This window comes from Pagrus pagrus, assembly GCF_965226575.1.
Source record: "Pagrus pagrus genome assembly, chromosome: 5".
NCBI classification, from domain to species: Eukaryota; Metazoa; Chordata; class Actinopteri; order Spariformes; family Sparidae; genus Pagrus; species Pagrus pagrus.
The window spans coordinates 30123830-30146188 of record NC_140189.1 but is presented as its reverse complement, the minus strand read 5'-3'; the positions used below and the strand labels follow the sequence as shown (position 1 = coordinate 30146188).

The 22359-nt window shown below is 40.2% G+C and overlaps 1 protein-coding gene across 8 annotated transcripts in view; it reads left to right on the top strand.

Moving 5' to 3' along the window:
• Window positions 1-22359, top strand: part of diaph2 (diaphanous-related formin 2) — a 397495-nt gene that overhangs the window by 26948 nt on the left and 348188 nt on the right. For 7 of the 8 annotated variants that reach the window (XM_084353750.1, XM_084353752.1, XM_084353753.1 and 4 more), the window contains one exon: window positions 1761-1781. The exons of the other annotated variant lie outside the window; for it this stretch is intronic. In XM_084353750.1, the coding sequence (XP_084209876.1) occupies window positions 1761-1781 (21 nt within the window). The remainder of the gene's footprint in view (window positions 1-1760; window positions 1782-22359) is intronic. 8 annotated transcript variants of the gene reach the window in all.

Genomic DNA, 22359 nt, shown 5'->3' with positions numbered 1-22359 from the left:
AGGGGAAATCAAGCATCAAATGGCCACAGACTTGGAGAGTCTGAGAGTGACAATAAAAGAAATGGAAAGGGAGATTAGAGGAGATGAAAGGAGGGGGAGAGAATGGGAGGGAGAGAAGAGAAGGAGGTAAAAGACAAGAGGCTCAGTATGTCCTGTAACTTCCTGCAATCAAAATGCATTTCCTCCAAAGCATGTCGCAGAAAAAGAAGAGCTTAGCGACAATATAGAATACATTTCCCCGGCTGACAGACACCCTCCTACTGTGAAACAAGCCCCATAGTTGCAGTCATAAAAAATACTAGTGCTACCTGCCACTATTGACAGATAACAAGGTTAAACTCCAAGAGTTGTGCCGACTGCATGGGCTCAAGGTAGCTCCGCCACACAAAGTTGACAACTGATGCCCAACGTAAATGGCAGCTGATTGATATCAGCTTAAGGAGACCCTCTGCTGCCTCTTTGTCCACACTCGCCACTGCTCCTTTTCAGGTCTGAATCTTTACTAGTCAGTCTATTACAAGCACAATATGCCACGTCTAAACATGTTGATTCATCCCTTCCACAGTTGTTGATGCCTTGTATTGATAATACCTTTGCCATGTACAACCCAGGTTCCAAAAATGTTGGGGCACTGGATAAAATGTAAATAAAGAGACAATGTGATCATTTGCAAAATAGACTGTGCCTCCCGAAGTGTTCCTTAGCCCATGTAGCAACATCAGTCATGTGTTTCACAGCCAGTCATGATACTGTCGCTTGTTACAAATTAATCATTCCACAACTTCCTCAGTCTTTTGTTGCCCTTACCCAATTTATTTTAAATGTGTTGCTGCCATCTAATTTAGAATAAGCATTTATTTACAAAATCAGTTAATTTACCGAGGTAAAATATTAAATATATTGTCTTTGTACTGTTTTTAGTGTTGTAAAAAGTACTCCAAATATATCCCGATGAAATATGACTTTGGTAAAGGTGTAAGTCACCCATACGACCAGTACTTGAGTTAACCCAAACACAAAAATCTTAAAGTATCTGATTTTAGATGAGCTTAAGTATCAAAAGTAGTTTCTGGTAATACATTTTTTTTGCTTATTTTCGGATTAAGCATTGTTCTGGTTATCAGAATCAGTGTTTTATTCATCCAATTGCAGAAAAAATGTGCTGCTTTGGCTCTGATGCAGCATGTAATCTGCTAAGTAACTTGTAATTGAAGTTAGGCAGCAGTAGTACAATATTTGCCCCTAAAATGTAGTGGAGTGGAAGTAAAAAGTAGCAGGAAATGGATATACTCAACTAAATTAAAGTTTAAATAACTCAAAATTGTTACATTCCAACACTTCAGTATATGTCAAAAAGGATTAGCGAATCCTTCTGTTATATTTTATGTTACACAGTGTACACAGCGTCTCGTCTTTTTTGGAATGGAGGTTGTACATGCTCTGAGACTTCTTTTGTTTTCTTTTTGTTTTCACATTTTCATGTATCTTTCCTCTCAACAATTTGAACAATTGGAAAATGATAAGCTGCCAAACAGACATTATCTTCACTATGTGCCTGTAATGATAAGGTTCTCTTGTTGGCTTTTAAAAAAAATTGTTGTTGTACAGTGTGTGCCATAATTGTGTGAAGGATGTTTGTGATGTCACACAAGTTACGCTAATGCACCAACCTGTAATTGAGACTATTCTCTGGCCTACTAATGATTGTGCTGTTTGTGTCTCTTTGCACATTAACCTTCTCCGCTGATCGCTGCATGCAGATAACTGGGAGCAAAGTTGCGGTAAGTAGCCCATTATTTATTTGGCTTCTAAAACTTGTTCCTTCTGTGTATCTGTCTTCATTCACCCCCTAAACACACACACAGACAGACAGACACACACACACACACACACACACACACACGCACACACACACACACACACACACACACACACACACACACACACACACACACACACACACACACACACACACACATATCTATCTTCTTTTGGAAGAATGTCGTGTAGCACGTTCCAAACTGTGCATGTGAGGTCATTTTTATGGCTTGGATTTTTATTTTTCGGGCTTGATATTGCTAATGGGCTGTAATTTGGAAAGGCTATAAATTGCCAACACAATTCCTGCATGTAAATGGTCCCACTTTCAAATGAGGGATTTTGAAATTATGCAGCCTGGAAATGAACTGGGAGGCCTTTTGTTGGTTTTTTGCTGTTTCTCTTTTGAAACAGATTGCAGCCTAACACCTATTAGCATTTAGATATTGTAATACCAACAAAGAGCGATAGCTTTTGCACAAACACTCATCTGCAATCTAATCTGTTTATCAGAACATGTTGCATCTAAATGGCTTTAACTGTGAGTATGTTTATGAGAGGCAACACATACTGAGAATATGCAGTATATCACTTAATAAAAGCTTTGAGCACACACACATTATTATCTAGAGGAGGGATTCATGGCTATTTATTTGAATTTGCTGTCAAAAACTCTGTGTTTGAAAGAAATTAAGGCACAATACTGTTTTCTTACAAATGCATGTTCTTGTTTTTGTTGTTGATGTCATTTACCTCCTCCCAGTTTACAAGGCCCAGATAGTCTTAGCGACTTTAATTCATGCCATTAATGTGTTGGTTATAGTTTTTACTTTCTCCACATGGTAATATGCCGATTGCTTATTTTCTCTCGTAAGATCCCATAAAGTGGCACCCTGTTGCCTTTTCTGATTTAAAGAATGGGCTCTGTTTTTTTTAGGTGCTTCTGGAGAAAAAAAAAGAAATTCTTTGTTACTGGTTTAGAAAGTGTCAAATTGTCACTTTAAATGGTATTTCATTGCCTTTTGAGAGCTTCGTAAGGATTAAGAGGACTGTAAAGCTTAACAGGAACACAAGCAAAGTAACGCAGGACAGTGTGACCTGGCCTCTGCGCTGCCCGTGCTCTCAGACAAACCTCGCTCTTTGAGGCATTTTACAGAGACATTTTGTATCGATTGCGTTTTCTCCTTCTTTGTCAAACTGCTCTTTTGTGCTTGGTTATTTCAGTGGGAAGAGTGGGTTTTTTGGCTTGGCCTGTATGGAGGTGGATGGAGTAGCTCTCAATCCACACATTGAACACATTGTGTTCAGTAAATGGAATATGACAGATTTACCCCAGCTTGTATTATGGCTGCTCATCCGAGATGTGGAGGCCTACTTTTAAAAGTTCTGCAACCGTGACGCCTCAGACTCTCAAGAAGTTTGTTCAAACTCAAGAGCATACTGAAGCATTTGACCTGACCTTTGTAACCCCTGTGTCAGTCCTGTAGCTGTAGCTTATGGGAAAGGCTAACATACTGAAAGCTATGAGCTGTCATTCTTAAAGAGGAAGAAAACAAGGAGAGCATTTAGCTGGGTTAGCTGATCGTGGACTACAGTTAGCTCCCTGCTTCGCTGGCAGATTCCCATTTTCACGCTGTCAGCGTGCGTCGGTGGGATAGAGCGCTCTCAGATGTGCTTGAAGGAGAGTGTTGGTTAGGATTGTCTATAGGGAACACGCAACTGTAACTCCTCTGTCTCAGGCATGAAATCTCTCTGGCACTTTCCCCTCTCCCAGTAGAGAATGAGGTGGGAATAGAGCACTGTGTGAATTGGCTCTAATCCAGTCTGACCAGCGTGTAAGTGTGCAACACTGCTAAGTCTCATATTTTCTCTCCACCTCCTTAAGCAAGATTGAGGGAAATAGGAGCGGCACACATACCTTGGTAACAACAGCAAGCCCTGCAGGTAGCCTCGTACTGTCCAGACGGACCAGACAGCTCTTCTTTTGCTTTATTCTGCAGGCACCTATCGACCACTGCGACGGCTTTATAGCGTCAGTCTCTGTAAAGATTGGCCTGATTTACGTCACAAGTCAAGGGCCACGTTGTAACAGTCCATCAATGACTCCTGCAGTGTTTCTGTGAAAGTAGACTTCCGTCTCTCTGCGCTACCATTGACAGGCGCTGCAGCTCGGATGGAATGCTGCTGAGACTATGGGAGTGAGAGCGCACATGAGCGAGAAACAGGGAGTGTGCGCGATGTGTTGAAAAGCAGCAATCTCCAGACCACAGGGAGGTAATCAATATCTGTATGACTGGACAGATGACTGTTTATTTCCATGGTAACACGCTGGTTAGCCCTGAGATGTCAGGCGGTGATGGTTAGTGCGGTTGTGTAAACATGTATACATCTCTGTGTATAGTTGTCGGTGTGTGGATTTGACCAAAGAGCCGAAAACACCTCAGACCTGAGAGAAAAGATCAGATAAGGCTGCATTGTCTGTATTGTAGCTTGTCAATAGAAATAGTTTTTTAGTTTTCTGCAGAATTATAAAGTCTTTTCTTTTTAAAGTGGCTTAGGGCATTTTTTAAGCATCAACCTTTTTTCTCGAGTGGATAGTTGTGTGGGTGACAATGCCCCTCAATTTAAAACTGTTGTGTGAAAATGCAGAGTTCAGATTTGAAATGTGGAATGAAAAAAAATCGTTATTAATGAAATAGCATCTAAAATCTAGCATTTGTGTGTCATTGAATATCGTTTAGAATAACCACAAGGCCATTCATTTTTCATTGATTTAATCTGAGAAAAAGTGCTTCTGTGGCGTTAAATTTGACAACATTTCAAATTAAAAGGTGTTTTTGTATGTTTTGCTTTTGACAGGCATTGAACCTTGAAACGTTTTCCCTAATTATCAAGTTGAACATTCAACTTGGTAATTGCCTATGAGTTCTTTCACTTGAATTCAGTTCAGTTCAGTTCAATTCAAGAGGCTCTATTGGCATTACATTTTACATGTGTTGGCAAAGCACAATTACAAAAAATAAGAGAAGGAAATTTAGTGTTAATAATAAAATGATTCAATAGAATGAAATAGATAATGCAATAGATGAATGAAACAAAATAACTACATACATAAATGTGAAATATGGTACAGATATTTCTCTTCTCTACTATCCTTAGTAGTTTGACAGCTGCCAATTATTTCTTGCTCGTCTTTTTTTTAATCAATTTATTGATTAGATTCTGAGCCAAAAATGAGAAATTCCCATCCAAGCATTCTGTGTCAATAAGCAACCTTCTTATTTTGCTTATTTTATCTGACCAGCAGTCAAAAACCCCAAAAGTGGAGCAAGAAGATTCCTCATATCTATTTTCCCAATGAACTAAATGACCTTGATGTGTTTCTCTTGTTTGATTGGTTGATTTCGAATTTAGTCGAGGTGAATCACCTGTGCTCTTGTTCTCTTCTATTTGTGACCACTGAGGATCTACTAAATGTAGGATAACCAGTAAACTAGTAGTTATAGATAAGGCCAGAGGATTGCAAAATATCCAGATGGGAAATGAGGGAGACAGAAAGAGAGAGTTGCATGAATATGAGGACATGCAGACATCTGGCTCCTCTTTAACTCCAATCAAGTGCTCGTTCACTGTGCCAGGAGTGCTTACGAAGGACCTTTTTGAAAAAAAGAAAAAGAAATATGGTGAGCCTGAAAGGAAATCAAGGCGCCCTCCCTCCTTCATGCCCCTCTTTACCTTTTAAAACCACATGCCTCAAAAGACTGTTTTGTTTCAAGCAAGCTATTAAACTGGGTGCTGAGGGTTGAGCAGATTTGATGTGGCACATGTCCTTGGTGCTTTAAAAGAACGGCAATGAAAAATTAATCAATAGCGTGTGCCTCCCATGCCCTGAGCCAGTGTTCACCATAGATTCTATCTTAAATTAAGATCAAGGAAACATGCTCTGGAGGGGACTGTTTGAATAAGATGTTTCTTTGAGTGACTGAAAGCATCTTTTACAGTTCATCTGATGGATATGGAAAGTTGTCCAGAAGTGAGATGAGGAAGGATTTACTACTACCGTATAGCTTATCTGCAAATCTGTTACAGTCGGCTGTCTTTTTAATAGATATCAAATCTATGCTGTTCATTTACACAAATGCGTTAGTTTCTTTAGTGATAATCATCGGGAAAATCTACTTTTCAGTTTCTTCCCTTTATTGAAAGGTTTGAGAGCACCATGTGAAGGGCAGTACCTACAGTACAAGCTCTTGCTGGTAGAAAATGTACCTAATACCAAAGACATGGGCACCTGTATATCAGAACATTGCTGCATTGTGATCTAAAACTCAGCAGACTACCATGACATCTTTTTACCTCTGTCTTATATAGCTTTGCAAACACAGGCTTTTGGTAGAGCTGAAACACCAATGCATGAGGCGATATATGTCAAAAGTTTTTTGGAAGGCTTTCAGCTTTTGAAAGGCTTGCGCTCCTTGACCCAGTCAATTTAGTTCTTTTCCAGAGTCTGCACTCTCAATCTCTGCAAAGAAAGTAAAGTGTAAAAGTGAACTTGTTTTCTTACAGGCAGGACTGTAAAATGTTAAACTTTTAAAGCATGATTCTCCTCAATGGTCACATGACTGTCAACAAAATTGCAGGTGTATTAGTTAAAGAAGGCACATTATCGCTACCCTGTATCATTAGGAGAAGTCTCAAAAATGATGACAGCATATGGCATAATTTTGTAGACATGTCTCATGTCATGTGTGCACAAGGAGCAGCAGTCACAAACAAAAACAGACCTAAACACTATCAAACAAGGGGTGACAAACATACACAGCACTTACAGTTATTACAAACACTGGTAAGACTGGTATTGGACTTTAAAACTCACCCAGCAGTGTTTGTAATAATAATTTGATAGCTTTAATCAACACCTTTAGTCGCTGCCTTAACAATCGATTATCGATTAATCATTAATAATGTGTGAAATACAGTATGTTGGATGTTCTTCCATTCAGTTTTTTTTTTAACCACTGATTTGATCTATTTTTGTTGCAAAAACATAGGAGGCGACATTAGGAGTTAAAGAACAGATAAAGTAAAAATAAAGTTACTTGTATGAGAAACTAAATAACACAAAATAATGACATTTTACTGCCTATACTCAGGCTACTAAATGGCTAAAATGTAATGATATCAGTTTGCATATCATGTCTGACTACTTTTATTTTATTTAAATAATAACAATAATAATTTTCTCATACCAGTCTTTAGGATATAATTGAAAAGCAAGTATCTGTAATCTGTAATTGAAAGATACTTTTTGATACATTTGTGCCTATCTCTGACTGTTAATACATTTTTAATGATTAAATTTTCAAACATTCGATTACTGATTAATCGTTAACATCCCTAATTCTGTAATGTGATGTAATCTGTAAAAAGAACATTATTTTTCTCATACTATCAATTGCTAATAATAATAATAATAATAATAAGCTACCTCTACTGTTGGCCTGTGCAGTGTGTGGACAGTATGCTAATGATAGCCAGTTGTGTGCATTGAAACGCACAACCAAAGCCAGAGGTACTGGTGTGGTGGATGGGACTTTTACCCTTGGGTTGTCCTGTTTGACACCTGTATTTAGTTATTTTGAAGTTACATTAATAGGTTGTATGTTATCAGAGCCGCACTTCATATTATGAAGAGCATCAGTTATACCACAGTTACCAAGAGCTTACCCAGGATGACAACACACACACATTTACAATGTTTGCTTTTCACCCTGACCCTTTTAAATTTTGATTTGTTGACAGTTTTATGTAGGATTATTACACCTTTCTAAATATTCTGTGACCTCGTATTGGATTTGGGAAAGCAATTCGAATAATGTTACTTCACAATTGAATTAGGTTTTGTTGTGCTGGAGCTTCTGCTTTTGTGTCTTGCACACAGCTTAAGATCTCTAATACACACACATGAAATTTAACGCGTGACAAAGTCTACTTTGATGAAGGACAGATATTCTAGTACACTTAGTTAATTAGTTTGTTAATAGTGTAATAGCTTCGGTCGCATTTGTCATGTAATGTTGAACTTTACGGTCTACACACGATTTATCAATTAATGTAGCTAGTTTGTGCTGAATGGCTTGTCTTCAGGCGTTCATGGTTGGATTGACCTTTGCGGGCTGTGGAAGAAGCAAAGGTTTAGCTGTGACAGGGGGTGGGCTGTGTGGGAAGGATTAAGTCAACACCAGCTCCCACTGGGGATGAGAAAAAGAGGTTACTTCTCCATCAGCATTTGTCTTCTTTTTCCTCTTTTTTTTCTGTTTATATCTTTTCACTCTTTTCTTCTCCGCTGCCTTTTATCCTTCCTTCCTTCCTTCCTTCCTTCTCCCTTCAAACATCTCCTGTCTATGCAATGTATGTCTTTTCAAAGGCAGAAACAATCATTTCTCTTCAATCAGAAGGGGAGAGCTGGATCTCGTTATTTTGAAGAGAACATGAAAGGCTGAAGTGGTCACAGTATGCTGATATTGGATTGAACAGTGGCTATGGCAGTGCTTTATAGTCTCTCTGTATTTGTGTTGGTGTGTGGACACGCTTGTATGTCTTGCGCGTGCTGAGTAGCACTGTTTTTGTCCATGCTGCTCTAATAGAGGGATATTGGATTGCGTATTACAGCTCGTATTTAGATATTGCACAGGAGAGATAGAGTATGATACAGTATTTTAGCAAAGGGGAGGGAGGAAAAAATAGAAATCTTAGTTCTGTTGATTGCATATCCGTGAATTTTATGTACTGTATGCACATCAGTGATGGAGCTTGTGAATACTGGCTATGCTCTCAGTTGTACATCTCTCCCCCACAGCTCTGTCACACACTCAACGGCACTGTCGGCATGCTCAGCTCGGCGGGAGGCTCCTGCAGGGCTGCATTAGGCTCCATAAACTTTATAGCATATTTTTACAACCCGCCTCTCTGTATGCATCCACCATCACATCCTATCGCATCTGCTTTAACTGTTCACACAGCTGTGAAATTCCGTGTATCCCCCATGTTTTATGGTCGCCTGCTCCTCCAGTCACTCCCGATTTCTTTATTTGCTCCTTTAGCTTTTTAATATCCTTCTCTACATGTGTGTATATTTAGATTTTTTGTCTGCTTTGGTTGATGAAGTTGTCTCGTTTTTCTAGTTGTGATCATGCAGAATGTTTGTAGTCATGCATTTCTGTTCATAACCTCGCCAGACTCTCTTCTCTTGTGCATTGAACGGTCGTTCCAAAAATGCAGACTTCACACTGGCAGTATGTGCACTTGGATTCCAATGTGGGTACATATGCATCGACCCTGCTGATTTATGGTATCTCTGTTTCACAACTGATACAATGCAAGGACATTTGAGGACACGGAGGGGGAAGAGAGGCAGCTGTTGACAAGGACCTGTGGTTAACATGAGTGGAAACCAAAGTTGTTGTAGCTGTCGGGTTAGGAGAGAGTCACATTGATGGCCTGTTTATAATCCCCCCTACTCTTGCAGTAAGCCCACCAGGCCCTGTGGGAGCGCCCTTACTGCTCAGCCAACTAGTCCACTCAGCACAACAGAGTGCTAACAAGGTAGAGTCTCTGCCTATCAGCCACTGCGCTTTCATAGCGCTGTCATACTTGGACGCACAAGAGTAAAGCCACATAATCGCCTCATCAACAGCCAGGTTCCCCCCCGATTCCCCAGACAGCTCTCTGCTGTAATGATTGGTGACATGATCAAGGCCAGATCACTTGCTGTGTTATTGTCTGGCTTGCAGTTTCTTTTCTAAGGGTGCTCAGGAGAGATGGGCCACAGTTTTAAAATGTCAGCCTTCAAGCTGTATCGCTTTTTAGCTGTTTACCAGTGGCACGTGGCTGATTGGTTGGCCCTTTCGCCATGTGAATGAATGAATGAGTGAATGAATGAATGAATGCCTGGATATGAATAAACTAGCATGTGCTAGATATAAAGGCCCAGGCTGCTATGAATTACTGAATCCTGGTTGGTAAAGCGTAGGTTAGCAATGCCAGAGAATGAGGGTTTTATTCTGACTGAGTTGGCACCACCTCTTCATGCATGCTGGCTAGGATGGTAATAAACTGCCAAACTGGTCGAAGGTTTTCGCAAATTACATGGTCTCTCCTTTCCGTTCTCCTTTTGCTTTCTATTGTGCCCTGCCAAAACTTGTAGCTGTTTATTAAAAGGAAAAGGGTAGTATTGAGTTGGTCCTCGGGGATGTTTCACAACAGCGCTGATGGCATTGGATCTTAGTTTTGCTTGGCTTTGTTTGTTTTCGCTGTGCGCGTATCATTCTCAATGCCATAAACACAGTAGCTGTTCATGCGTGGTCATGGTCTGCCTCTAGTCAGGCAGAGGCGGCAACAGCTGCAGCTCTCCAGCCAGTGTTGTAGTACTGAAGGCCAGCACTTGGTGGCAGTGGGTGCCCATTGAATAGGCCAGTTGGTGCAACGCATAGGGGCTGAAAAGCCACATTGTTGCTATGGAATTGACCTAATGGGTTTCTCTCAGCCCACGTAACACACCGCTATGTGTACCACTAATGCCATTTGTTAGACGTCTGATCTTTAAAGGGGGGAATAACTGTGGAATGGCTCAACAGCATTCAAATTGGTCTGTCTTCTCTGATCAATACCTTCACCCTCCTACTGTAGACGGAGAGGGGAACAAGAAGGATAAAGAACAGATTCATCATTATTATCTTTCCTGTGTACAGATTCTGATTCTCTGACAGAGTGAAGACAGCCAGCCTCTTCTGAGTCCACTCCCTTTTTTTTCTCTCCCCCTTTTAACGCTTCACTTGCACAATCAGGTCCTGTAAGGAAGCACGTCTTACCTGCCCTGCTATCGACAGGACCTGCTGTATTGACCGCTCTTTTATGCAATCATACCTGAATTATTTATTAGACCAGCCCCACACTAATGAACAGCTGCAGTTCCATACCAACAACATATCAGTTATGCTTACAGAACCACTCCATTGATATCACAGTCATTCCCCATGGTTCTCTGTGTATGTCCCTCTTATGTATTATGCCAGCGGACTCACACCATATCCCCTCAGAGATCTGAACATCAAATCGCTCTTCTGAACCCTCCTCTCCTCACGAGCCATATTTGCTTATTGACACGGTGAGCTCTTGACGTGACAGAGGTTCTTGGCCACATGTGCTCAGCTGAAACATGGCCTCTGTTGGGCATGGCTTTCATTTTCAGGCCAGGGTGTCTTCCAGTGTAAATGTCGGTGACAGAGAGTGGCTAAGAGGCATATCTTTGCTCCCCCACACATGCTGCACTCACTATTTCGTCTTCCTCCACCTTGTCATTCGGCTCAGGTGCCCTCACTAACATACCACATCAATTTTTAATGCACAGCCATATGGTGGTCGTGTTTTTCTTCTGGTACTGTACCAAATAAATACGAGTAAAATGAAGCAAAAAAAGTTCATCCCTGCTGATATTTTCACATATGTCCTAAAGGCTTTTGGCTCTATCAATTTGTGGTCAAAATGCATCGAGCACTTCTTGAATGGGGCCAATTACTGGATATTGGCCTGAGGCTGATTTGATGGCAGATGTATAGTGTTCCAAATGGTGATGTCCTTGATGTTTGCCATAGACCCAGCATGTGAGGTGACATCCAATCATGTTGAGATGGCTGACCTGTCTCTTTATGTCCTGAGTGGTCTTGAGAGATGATCTCTTTAATGCTGATTGGGTGGATGTCTTCTTCACACCTGAGATGCTAGCCTTGAATCGTACATAGTCTGCCAGTGGATGTGATAAAAACACAGGACCTTACAATGCAGACCCCTGATGTGTATAATTACACAGTCATTTAATAAGACAAGCAGCAAATTCAGTGTCATGTGTGAGGTGTTTTTCTTCTTTCCTGTCAAGATTTCCCATGTTAGCTTTCAGTTGGCTGTCTCCCTGCTGCCGACGGGTGTTGTTTGCTAGATTGTTTGTGTGTCACCTCGCATGTCTCTGTGTGAGGAGGAGGAATTTGCTACCACAAAAGAATGAAATTGAGAGGGAAAAAAGTTCCTTCCAAGCCCTGTAAGTAGAACAAAAGAACAGAAAAAAAATCTTGATGTTATTATGCCGGCAACATCTTCTGAGCTTCTGATATAAATGAACTAAGGGTTCTAAAATTGTCATTTGAATTATGCCTTTCATCTCCCCATGGTTTTTAGTGAAGCAGTTCAGCCCAAGTCTCTAGTGAATGTTTTTTCTTCCCCTGTTTGCATTTCTGAACAAGCGCCATAACTGTAATGAATTCTATTATTTTAAAACCAATTACTGTTAGTTGGGAGCTTTCTCACCGCTGTTGTCATGCTCTCTGAGGAATAGTGCTGTTGCAGCGTCGACTGCACTCAAACCTGATGGTATTTCTTCCTATTTCCCTAACCACCCATACTAATGTAGTTTTCTGGTGTTACCATACAGCACCTCCCCTATACAGTGTTACTGAACCAGAATTTGAGGAATCAGAACATTGAAGCCATGAGGGTTATGCCAATGTTTGTTGGTTGGTTTGTCAGCAGGATTACGCTAAAACTACTAAATGGATTTCCACGAAACTTGGATGGAGGATGGGTCTCGACCCAGAATAGACCCCATGAACTTTTGGTGTGGACACAGATAAAGGATTAGGGTTTCTCGCTTTGTTTAACATTGAGAGATAGGGCTTCTTAGGGAATACGGCATGGATCTTGATTAAAGATCTAGCAGATTTAAATAAATGTTTTATTTGACATTGGATTTGTCTTGATTAGTATAATTAAAAGGGGCTGTTGGGCCTTGGGTGAGGTATGTGCTCTACTGAGTGCCATTGTAGCTTTGCACATATTTAGTTGAATTATATTTTGTACTATAGGTTGAATGCTCTAAAAGCCAACGCAGTCTTTGAATGTGAAAGAATTCAAAATAAAGCATGCAAAATACAAGGCAAACTATGTTTCCTTGGCCACTGAGGTCAACTTGCAGGGATACAACTAATGATTTACATACTTGTTGTCTTCATGGTCTTTTTAAGAATGTACTAATTATAATGAGCATGGGTGCTAAGTCGGGAAAGTCGGAGGAAGGTTACATTTTAACCATTAGGTTTTTCAAAGTAAGAAGTATGCTTAGATTTCATAATACACCTTGAAAAGTAAATAAAATATACAATGTACAGTACATTGATTGCTGTGGGTATAAAATAACTCTGTGTGTGAGAGTTATGTGTATGTGATGATAAAGACTTTGTGCGTTTGGAAATGTTGTGGTTTAGGTAAGATTTTGCTTTACAAAAAGTGGAAGATATCACACTGTATTTTTATCTAATATTCATAACGGCTTTTTAATCAAAAGCAGTAAGAGTTAGGACTGGGCGATATGACCTTTAAATAATATGGCATTATTTTTAGGCTACATCGTGATACACTACATTCTCAAAATTTTAATGTTGTAGCGTTTCACAATGAGATTGATCACCATCATCAGTAATACTGATTCAATAAATAATTTGGGAAAGGCAAGTGGTACAGCTTGGTAAGGTCAGGAAATTATCCTACTTTATTTTAATGCAGTCTTTAAAACCAGGTAAAGACAACAGTTATGCCATATCACAACATTTGAAAATCTGAGAGGATATATAGAGTCATAACGCACTAACAATATAAGATCGATATATTGCCCGGCCCTGGTAAGAGTGAAATGCAATGTTGTGTCACTAGCTGGTTAACATTAACAACACATTAAATTAGAATATCTCATGAAACAGCTCATCTCAGAAGTCTTTCTTCATTACTTTTAATTATCTGTTGGTTTGTTTAAATGTCATCCTCAAAAAAAAAATATAAAGCAAACAAATTTTAAAAAGTTTCAAGGCTATCATAAAAGAAAGCCACTGTGTTGTGAGTGGGGGGAGACATTGTACATAGAGCCTGCTCTGATTGGAATTTCTAAAAGGTTTTTCATTCTTTCCCCGCTTTCCCTATTATATGTAATTAATGCTTCGTGGTCTAACAATGGAGTGTCATTTAAAATCATGTTAGACCACACAGTGTTCTTTGTTCATAGTAATTATATTTATTCGTGATCACCAAAGACTTGTTCAGACACTACGACGAAGTTTCTCTTTGACACTGCTCTCCATTATTTTCTTTTCTAAGCAGAGGACTAATTGGATCCTGCCTCCATGGTTAGCCAGTGTTTGGAGGTGGACCTTTTTTGTTCGCTTTTTCCACATTTTGTCCTCTAATAGAGCCACTTACATTCACTCGAATCACCTGTGTGCAACTTCAAGGTGCATGCTTGGAAGTTGTGGTGAACTCTAAAGAGCTGCACACTGATTTCTGTACTGAATCAGAATAACTCAGCCTTAATAAGCATATAGCATACACACACGCACGCACGCGCACGCGCGCGCACACACACACACACACACACACACACACACACACACACACACACACACACACACACACACACACACACACACACACACACACACAAACTGAAAGAGAGATGGAAAGAGTAAAAGAGAGAGATTAGACACGTTCACTCATTAAAAGCCAGCCACTCATTCTGCCCTAAAGATTGATTTATAGCTTATTTAATAAGCTGAAAGGTTACCTCAAAACAGATTTTCTCCTTAATTGACCAATTTAGTGCCGCTCGATAAGCATTCATGTCAAGCTGAGATGTTGTGGTATTTCTGTCTGCCTCTCCCTCCCCCTCTCCCTCTCATGCGTTACCACCGATATTACAGTGCCATGATTAGTTATTAGAGGCGGTATTAAATATTCAACATGTTGTATTTTGGATGTTTAACAGGGTGGGGTCCAAAACCTGGGCCCAATAGCTGCAGCATGAGTTAGCATCACTGAATGTTCTCCTAATTAGCTCACTTTGCCCAGCAGCTGTCTGCTATTAGGGTCCTTTGTTCCAGATGTTATCTCATTAGAATGGCATTGATCATCCTAATGACTCTGGGAGAGATTATTGGTCCACATTAGTGTGACCCGCTTGCTCCCTCTCTCCCTGAGGTCAAACCACAATAGCTTCGCCCATCCATATGTTCAGTTGACGGTTTAAGTATGGCGGCCATTTCCTCCAGACATGGTTGGTTGTATGTGGAATGCCAAGCAAATAGGAAGCGGGGCTGTCTCATAAGAGTGCTGCATGCTAGTTGCAAACAGGGTAATTTGTGGACATTAAGCTCATTCTTAGTGTTTGTCAGTGGGCTAATGCTTAGTGTACACAGTTCTCTATCTGTGAATTGGCTCGAGTGTCATTGCGCTAATGGCTGCTTTTTTATAAATGAGTAGACTGGGCTTAAACTACATGTTTTTGTTTGCCTCACATTATGTTCCAGTTTGAGAGAGTAAAGGCTCTAAAGTAAAGGATCAGTTATCTACCAGTTACCTTGTCTGTGAAAGCAAGGCTTTCTGAAGCAAGGATACTTTATTATGAATGGTGTTGTGTGCTTTTATATTCAAACCATCTAATAGAAATACAATTCAGTATTCAGTAAAGATAATATTGAGTGGTCTCATTCATATTATTTTACATCCAAGGCTGTCATTTTGTGAAGGTGTGTGCTTGATTTTTTGGGTTGGTTTGTGTATCCACATGCATGGGCGGATTGGCTGGTTTGTCCTTTTTGTGAAAATGTGGTGCTGATGCTGTGATAGGAAGAGAAAGGGCATATAAGTCCTGATCTCACACTTCGGTCTTGGTTGCTTTGTAGCCTTGTGGACAGACGAGGCTTTGCCAGGGCATCGCTGACAGCTAAGAAGCAAGCAGTTCCCTCCCCTGCCACAACAAGCACAGAGCACAGAAGTACACAGAAATCTGTACATCTCATCTCTTTGTGTCTCCTTTCCGCTGGGCTCGAAGCTGGACATCTCAGAATTCTGTGAAGCAACGGCGCTCTGTCGCCAGGATGAAGTGACTGAGGGGGCTGTGAAAAATTGTGAGGGGACATCTCTTTAATGAAATAAAACTAGGGCTGTTCGGATACCATTTTTTTGGCGCTTCAAACATCAAACAAACAAAACCCTGAAGTATTCCAATACCAAATTGGACGTTGACTATCGTGGAAATGGTAGAAGCTTCAAAGCTTTCTGGCATCAGGTCAGTCCTAGATTTAACCATGCAATAGCCTCAAGAAGACTAAATAACATCAACATAAGGGTGTGTGCTCATGTGGTGCTTTTCTCTGCCATAAAAGCGTTGACAGGGTGCTGTGGAGCACTGGGATGAAGCGCAACCAACGCTGTACACACACAAGCCGTAAGGCTACTGTTTTAAAATCAAAGAAGACATTTATTAATCAGAGCACTCACATAAGAACTTAGCACTAGCAGAGCACTAAATATTGTTTGAATTTATAAACAATTCTCTGTCAAAATCAGCAAGGAGAGGCGCATAGAAACAGCTGTTTGTCTCACTCAGCGCTGTCCATGGCTTGACTCAACAGGACTTGGACACGTAGCCTCTAGGAGGGCACATTGTAATGATCTGATATGATGTCACTACAAAGACTGAGAGAGAGAGTACAAGGACAGGGTGAAGAGGAAGAAAGATGGATAGAGTAAAAGGTTGAAGGTTGAGGGTAGGATGGGATACGGACAGGAAAGGAAAGGAGTATTTGGGCAAAGTAATGGGAAGAGAGTTCAAGACAGGGAGAAGCGAAGTGTCTTATTGAGCTCTCCAGCCTGTCCCTCCCTCTCTCTTGTCAGCAATGTAACTAATCCTGACTTGACCAATTCCCTCAGACTGCCTCTCCTTCCCTGTTAACCCGCCCTGGACACCACAATGTGGCTCTGACGTCAGCTACTTTCCGACACGAGTCTTAAATCTCATTTTTTCCTGCTGCACGAATACCTATTGTATTAACTTGGCACCTCTGTTTTGTACTCAAATGTGTAGTAAAACAATCGTGCTTAATTGCATCCATCTCAGTGGTTTAGTCTCCAGGTTTTCAGGCTCCACGGCCTAATGAAAACGGAGAGGCATCAGTTTAATTATAATGTACTCGCCTCTTATCGAGGAGAGATTGTTTTTATTTGGAGCCCTAATGAATTTCTCATCAGTTTGTTATTAACATTGTGCTATCAGGGGCTCAAGTGGGGAAGCAGCCAATTACATGGCTTTGTTCTCCCTGATGGACAAGTATTTGTGCCTCTGTTGAGGGAGAAATAACTTTTGAAAAAGGCAATGGGAATAAAAAACATACTAGCTACAGTACATCTTCCCTGCGATCTACTGCCAGCCAATTTTCTGCTTCAGGTAAAGTGTAACGTTTATGTGCCATTTCTTGTAAGGTCTTTCTATTTAGGCCGGCTAGGTGTGCTTCTCTTGTAACAACTGGCTCATCAATTGCTCAGAGTTTTTTTTATAGAAAAGATGATGGTTGGCAGATGCGAAAATGGCTTAATCTATAGAAAGAGCATCAGAGCAACACCGCTGATGCTATGGATGGACTCTCTCTAGTCGGCTGTATGTAACATGACATTCGCAGATTCGACCGTTGCTCCTCTCTCCAACCCATTTCAAATTGAGCTATTAAAACATTGGGTGCATTGATTCAGTTTAGCCTCTGGTATAAGTGGAATAAGCCAGAGTGCTGAGTGTTCATGTGGGGACACTCATAATTTGACATTTTTTACCCATGACCCTGGCTGTATATGGCATGGGCTCCGTAACCTAAAACCCATTTGAAAGTAATCTAATGGGATATGAAGGGAACATAATGATGTGTGGGGCCTTGTTATTTGCCTTTGTTCACAAAACACTTCCCTAGTTTATTGCATTTTACGCTTGGAGGGCTTGATCACTAGTATTATGGCTTTGTAAATGGGAGTCAATAAATTACCCTCTGATTAAAGACGATGCCCTCACTTTAGGTGTGAGAGCCATTCGCTATGCATGGTTAGCATGAGTCTTTTTGTGTGTGCTAGTTTAATCACTTTAATTCCTCTTTCATTTCTAGCTCCCCTCACCTCCATAACTCTCTGACTTGTCCCTGACAGTTGAACATGGAGCACAATTTTTTTTTGTTATGCTGAATTCTGGAAAAATTTAGTTGAAGAGTTAAATTAATCTATCAACAAATACTTTACATACTTATAGGCTAAAACAGTCTAGAAAATATGTCTCCCTCTGAGTTGGACATGGCTTGCTGTTGCCTCTCTCCGTTTTATCCCCTTTATTTACTTAATGAAAAGATAATTTGCCTCCACAAAGTAATTTTAAACAAGGAGATGAAAACACCAGTTTAAAAAACATATTTCCATGTGAATTAGAGAAAAGAGGGGAAAAAACTTAACTACAGTGGTTATGTTGTTCTGTGGCTTGAGTTTAAGTAAAAACAACTCTGCCCTGAATTGTTTTGTTTTATATTTTTTAATGTAAATGTGATGTGCTTTGTAATGTAACATAACAGAGTAAAATGTTCCAAACTAGTTCTCAGGCACTAAAGACTGTGGAAGAGTTTTTCTTTCTTTCTTTGACATAATGTGTATTAACTCTTTTTACATGTTGAAATGAACAAGACTTCCCCAGTTAACCCTTTCCAACTTTTATTTTGTTAACACAAACAATTAAAAGATTTTATTTACTCAAGAAAAAAATGCAAAAGTACAGAACACGATTTTTCTTAGCATAGTTATTAAGTCTATGCCTCTTAATTACTGCTGGTCTCTTTATCTCATTCGTAAAATGCAGCTCTTCACTCACAACATGAAGTGGAGTTGTGGGTTAGGAGGATGTGGTAAAAACCAAGACAGATCTGTCCAGGCCTGTTGACAGAAGCTATATGCATAGCAACAAGGGAAAAGAATTGTACTTTGTTTCTGCTGACCCCTTTGCTCGGGGAAAATCTGCTAACCGGTTTGTTTCATGCACCTTCAAAATCTCAGTCACACTTGATTGATACACTGTGGAATAGCCTCGAGCTTCATTTTCACTTGAAAAACCATACAAGTTCCCAAAAGCACAGATGACTCACCGGCCATTATGGGACTGAAGAACCACAAGCTATGCACAAAATAATAATCTGTTTCAACCCCCCCAACCTCGCTGCCACCATTGCCTCATTCTTTATGTTGCATTAATGAATGAGAAAATAAGATATCAAAGCAAAAATAAATTCAATTTCATGTGGCAGGCATCACTTATTGATTATATCTGGGTCTCATTTGGAATATGTTATTAGTCAGTAATGGCTGCATAAAGAGTCTGCTGTTGCTTAATGAAATACATGAGAATAATTATACTTGAATTAAACTTTTGGACTGCACTTGATGATAGAAATTTGAGACCAAGAGGTGTTCTGCACACGTCTCACAATGCTAACTAGCATTTGAGTAATTTTACCAATGATAATTAAAGCAGCAAGGAGCGTTTATTTATTTGTTGATTCTAGCGGCCCCTGTGTACGAAAACGGTATGAGCAGGACCGCCCTGTGTCGAAAGATGTTCTGGTTAGCATGGATTTATTTTGGAAGGGAGTGAAAGAAAAATCCAATGTATTTTTCATACTATTTTTTCTTTTTTTAAACACAGCTCTTTGCAGGATGCATAGCAATAAGGTTATTTATCTATTTGTAGCTATGTAAAATCAAAAACTGTAATATGGGGATGGTGAAACAACGTCAACTTTCTTTCAGTGCTGTGAACCTCCAGACTACAGAGCAGCTACTTTCCTCAGGCTCAGCACTCTGCCATAAAAAAAGGTTTGCATTTAATGACTTATCCAAACTGGATAAGTCTAGATTCGACCCGATGACAGACATTAAGAATAACTATAATAATCATAAAGGAAAAGCCAATCTTCATTCTGATGGTCTCATTTGCATATGTAAGTTATATAAGGCTTCAGTATTAAATTGAGACTGTTGTAATAAGCTGTTAGAAACACCTTATAGTACTTTAACTGAGGGTTTGTCTTGCCACTATATTTATACAGGAAGACGGTTTTGAACTGTGTTTGTGTGCAGTGCAGGTGTACTATCCTTAGTTGAGACTCCTCTGCCAGGTTTAGGTCCTACCCCCTCAGTCTGGATTAATCCCACTGCTGGAGGAGGATGAGTGGAGCGAGTCAGGAGGATAATGAGGGCATAGGGTGGGCCCAGGGGCAGCCAGCAGGGCCCAGGTAGGTGGATCTGCCTGTGGTGCTAAGCTTCTTAACTCACTCCATCCTCACTGGCGTCCTCTAACTGGTATAACATCACACGTCGCCTTCTTGACAATGTGTGTAAAGCAGCACAGGTGCTACGACAGACGTACCTGTAATTCCACTGGCCACATGATAATCAACATCAGAGTCTGAGTGGACCAAAGCTTGAGGGAGTTGTGTGATGATGAAGCATGTTTTATTAAGGTTCATTAAGGGAGATTTGCATGTTACCCAAAACACTCGTGGTAGTCCTGAGTCCACAGAATAATCTGAGCTAATTTGAATTTCATCATAAGCCAACGATGCCTTCAAAAAATAAAGCATACAGTGTCTTCAATAGCAGACTTTTTCAGCACCCAGAGCATTTTTTTCTCATGCACTCCTCTTTCCTTGCCAAGTTCTACCATTCTCTCTGATAGATATGGTTGAGTGTTGTTGTACGGGCCACACCGTTGATGTCATGTCTGCCTACATTGATTTTGTGCTTGTTAATGACAGCAATTACAACAGTGCCTCAGCCTTTTGAATATAATGATCATTCAAAAAATATGATTTGTGATTTGGAAGAATCTTTGGCCCATGATTTAAAATGAATAAAATGCGATATGGGCCTAATCAAGAAACTCTACATGAAAACAGCAATGATGTATGAATGTGATAATGTGCAAACATGCGAGATGACTGCAGCAGAAGAAGCCAACTTTGTAAAGCATGTGCCTATAACATCAAAACTAACGTGTTAAAAGCCATTAAATGACACTCAACTTAATCATTGTTTTACATTATACGATTAGGACCAAAGGCTGCTGTCGCTTGGCTCCTGGCCACAAGTTGACTGGTACTAAATTACGCTGGAAGACTTCTTCATTAATGCATCTGCAGCCAAGAAAAAAAATCGCACCCCCTGACTCATATCAAAGACTTGTCAGACATAATTGATACCTCAGACGTCTGAGTATGCAGTCTCAAACTTTTAGTTAATATGTGGCCTGATTTTTCCAAGTGCAGTGATTTAACTTTCAAGTTTGTCGAGTTATTGGGGGAATTCATTAAGCAGGAGGCAAAGGTACAAGCGGCAGAGTTGTCTCCACGTCGCAGTGCACCATCTTGTGATGTTGTGACAGATGTCACAGGACAGATTGATGCTGCGTATAAATGCTTTTATATGTTACGGCGCAGGTTTGTTGTCATCCGTTGCTATGCTCTCAGCTCAGAAAAAAAGTGTCTCCCAAACGTTGTTTATTTGCTGTCAACATCTTCCACCTAGCATTAGACCTTTGTTAACAGATACAGATTGAGTCTTGCTCGTCAAATTATATGCCAGGCTACACTCCTCCCGACAGACAACCACACCTCTCTGCCCCCTTATCGCTCCCTCTCTTGCCGCCTCAGCCTCTTGCTCTCACTCTGGTGCTTGGCTGGAGATGATTTTTGGACCATGTATGTTTAAGTTGTATGGTAGCGAGGAAGAAAGAAAAAACTGAAAAGGAGCAAGAACGATATTGAGGAGAGGAAGAGAGAAACTGCTTCCAAAAGTGTATCAATATGCATATGTTTGGGCATGTTTGTTTGTGTTACTGTGAGCGCAGTTGTGCTCCAGGTACAGAGTAGATGCCTGTCATTCTTCTGCTCTAGTCCCGCCTCTATAAATAGAAGTCTCTGTGCGCTGCAATTCCTGAGGGGCTTTGTACTCTTCTCCCTTTTTTTTCCCCTGTTCATTTTCATCTCCTGCTTCTCCTCTAGTCCTGCGACACTATTTATCTGTCTTTACATTTATCAAACAGCCATATTAGGATGTAGCATCATTACTAAAGATAAATTTGCTTTGGCGAAGATAACCCACATGTACAGTACACAGAGATGGTTATTGCTGTATGGCATGTCATTTGTCATCCTACTGTTTTATCTTCTTCATTTTATTATTTTATCTTTGGTTTTAATCCATTTAGATTATGGACTTAATCATGATGACCTTATTCTGTATTTTTTTATTTTACATTAGCCAATAGTCATGCAGTATTTACAATCATTAGAGGCAATTAATGATGAATTGGAGATATTTTTACCGGACATAACCCTCTGGTGACTGTCTTTTGTGTAGAAAATGCCTGGACACATTTTTTGATTTTTGCCAGTTTTTATCTTACTCTTTCAGCCAGTATCAAGTATTATATGTCATATTATTCAGGGGAACCCACGCGTTTTTTCTGTTACAGAGTCTACACAAGCTACCGGCTAAACCTCTGTCAAAATGGGCCGACTTTGCTTATTATCAAAAACTAATTCACACACTGTGATTCTACACGCTCACTAAAGTTACATAGCACAGAAA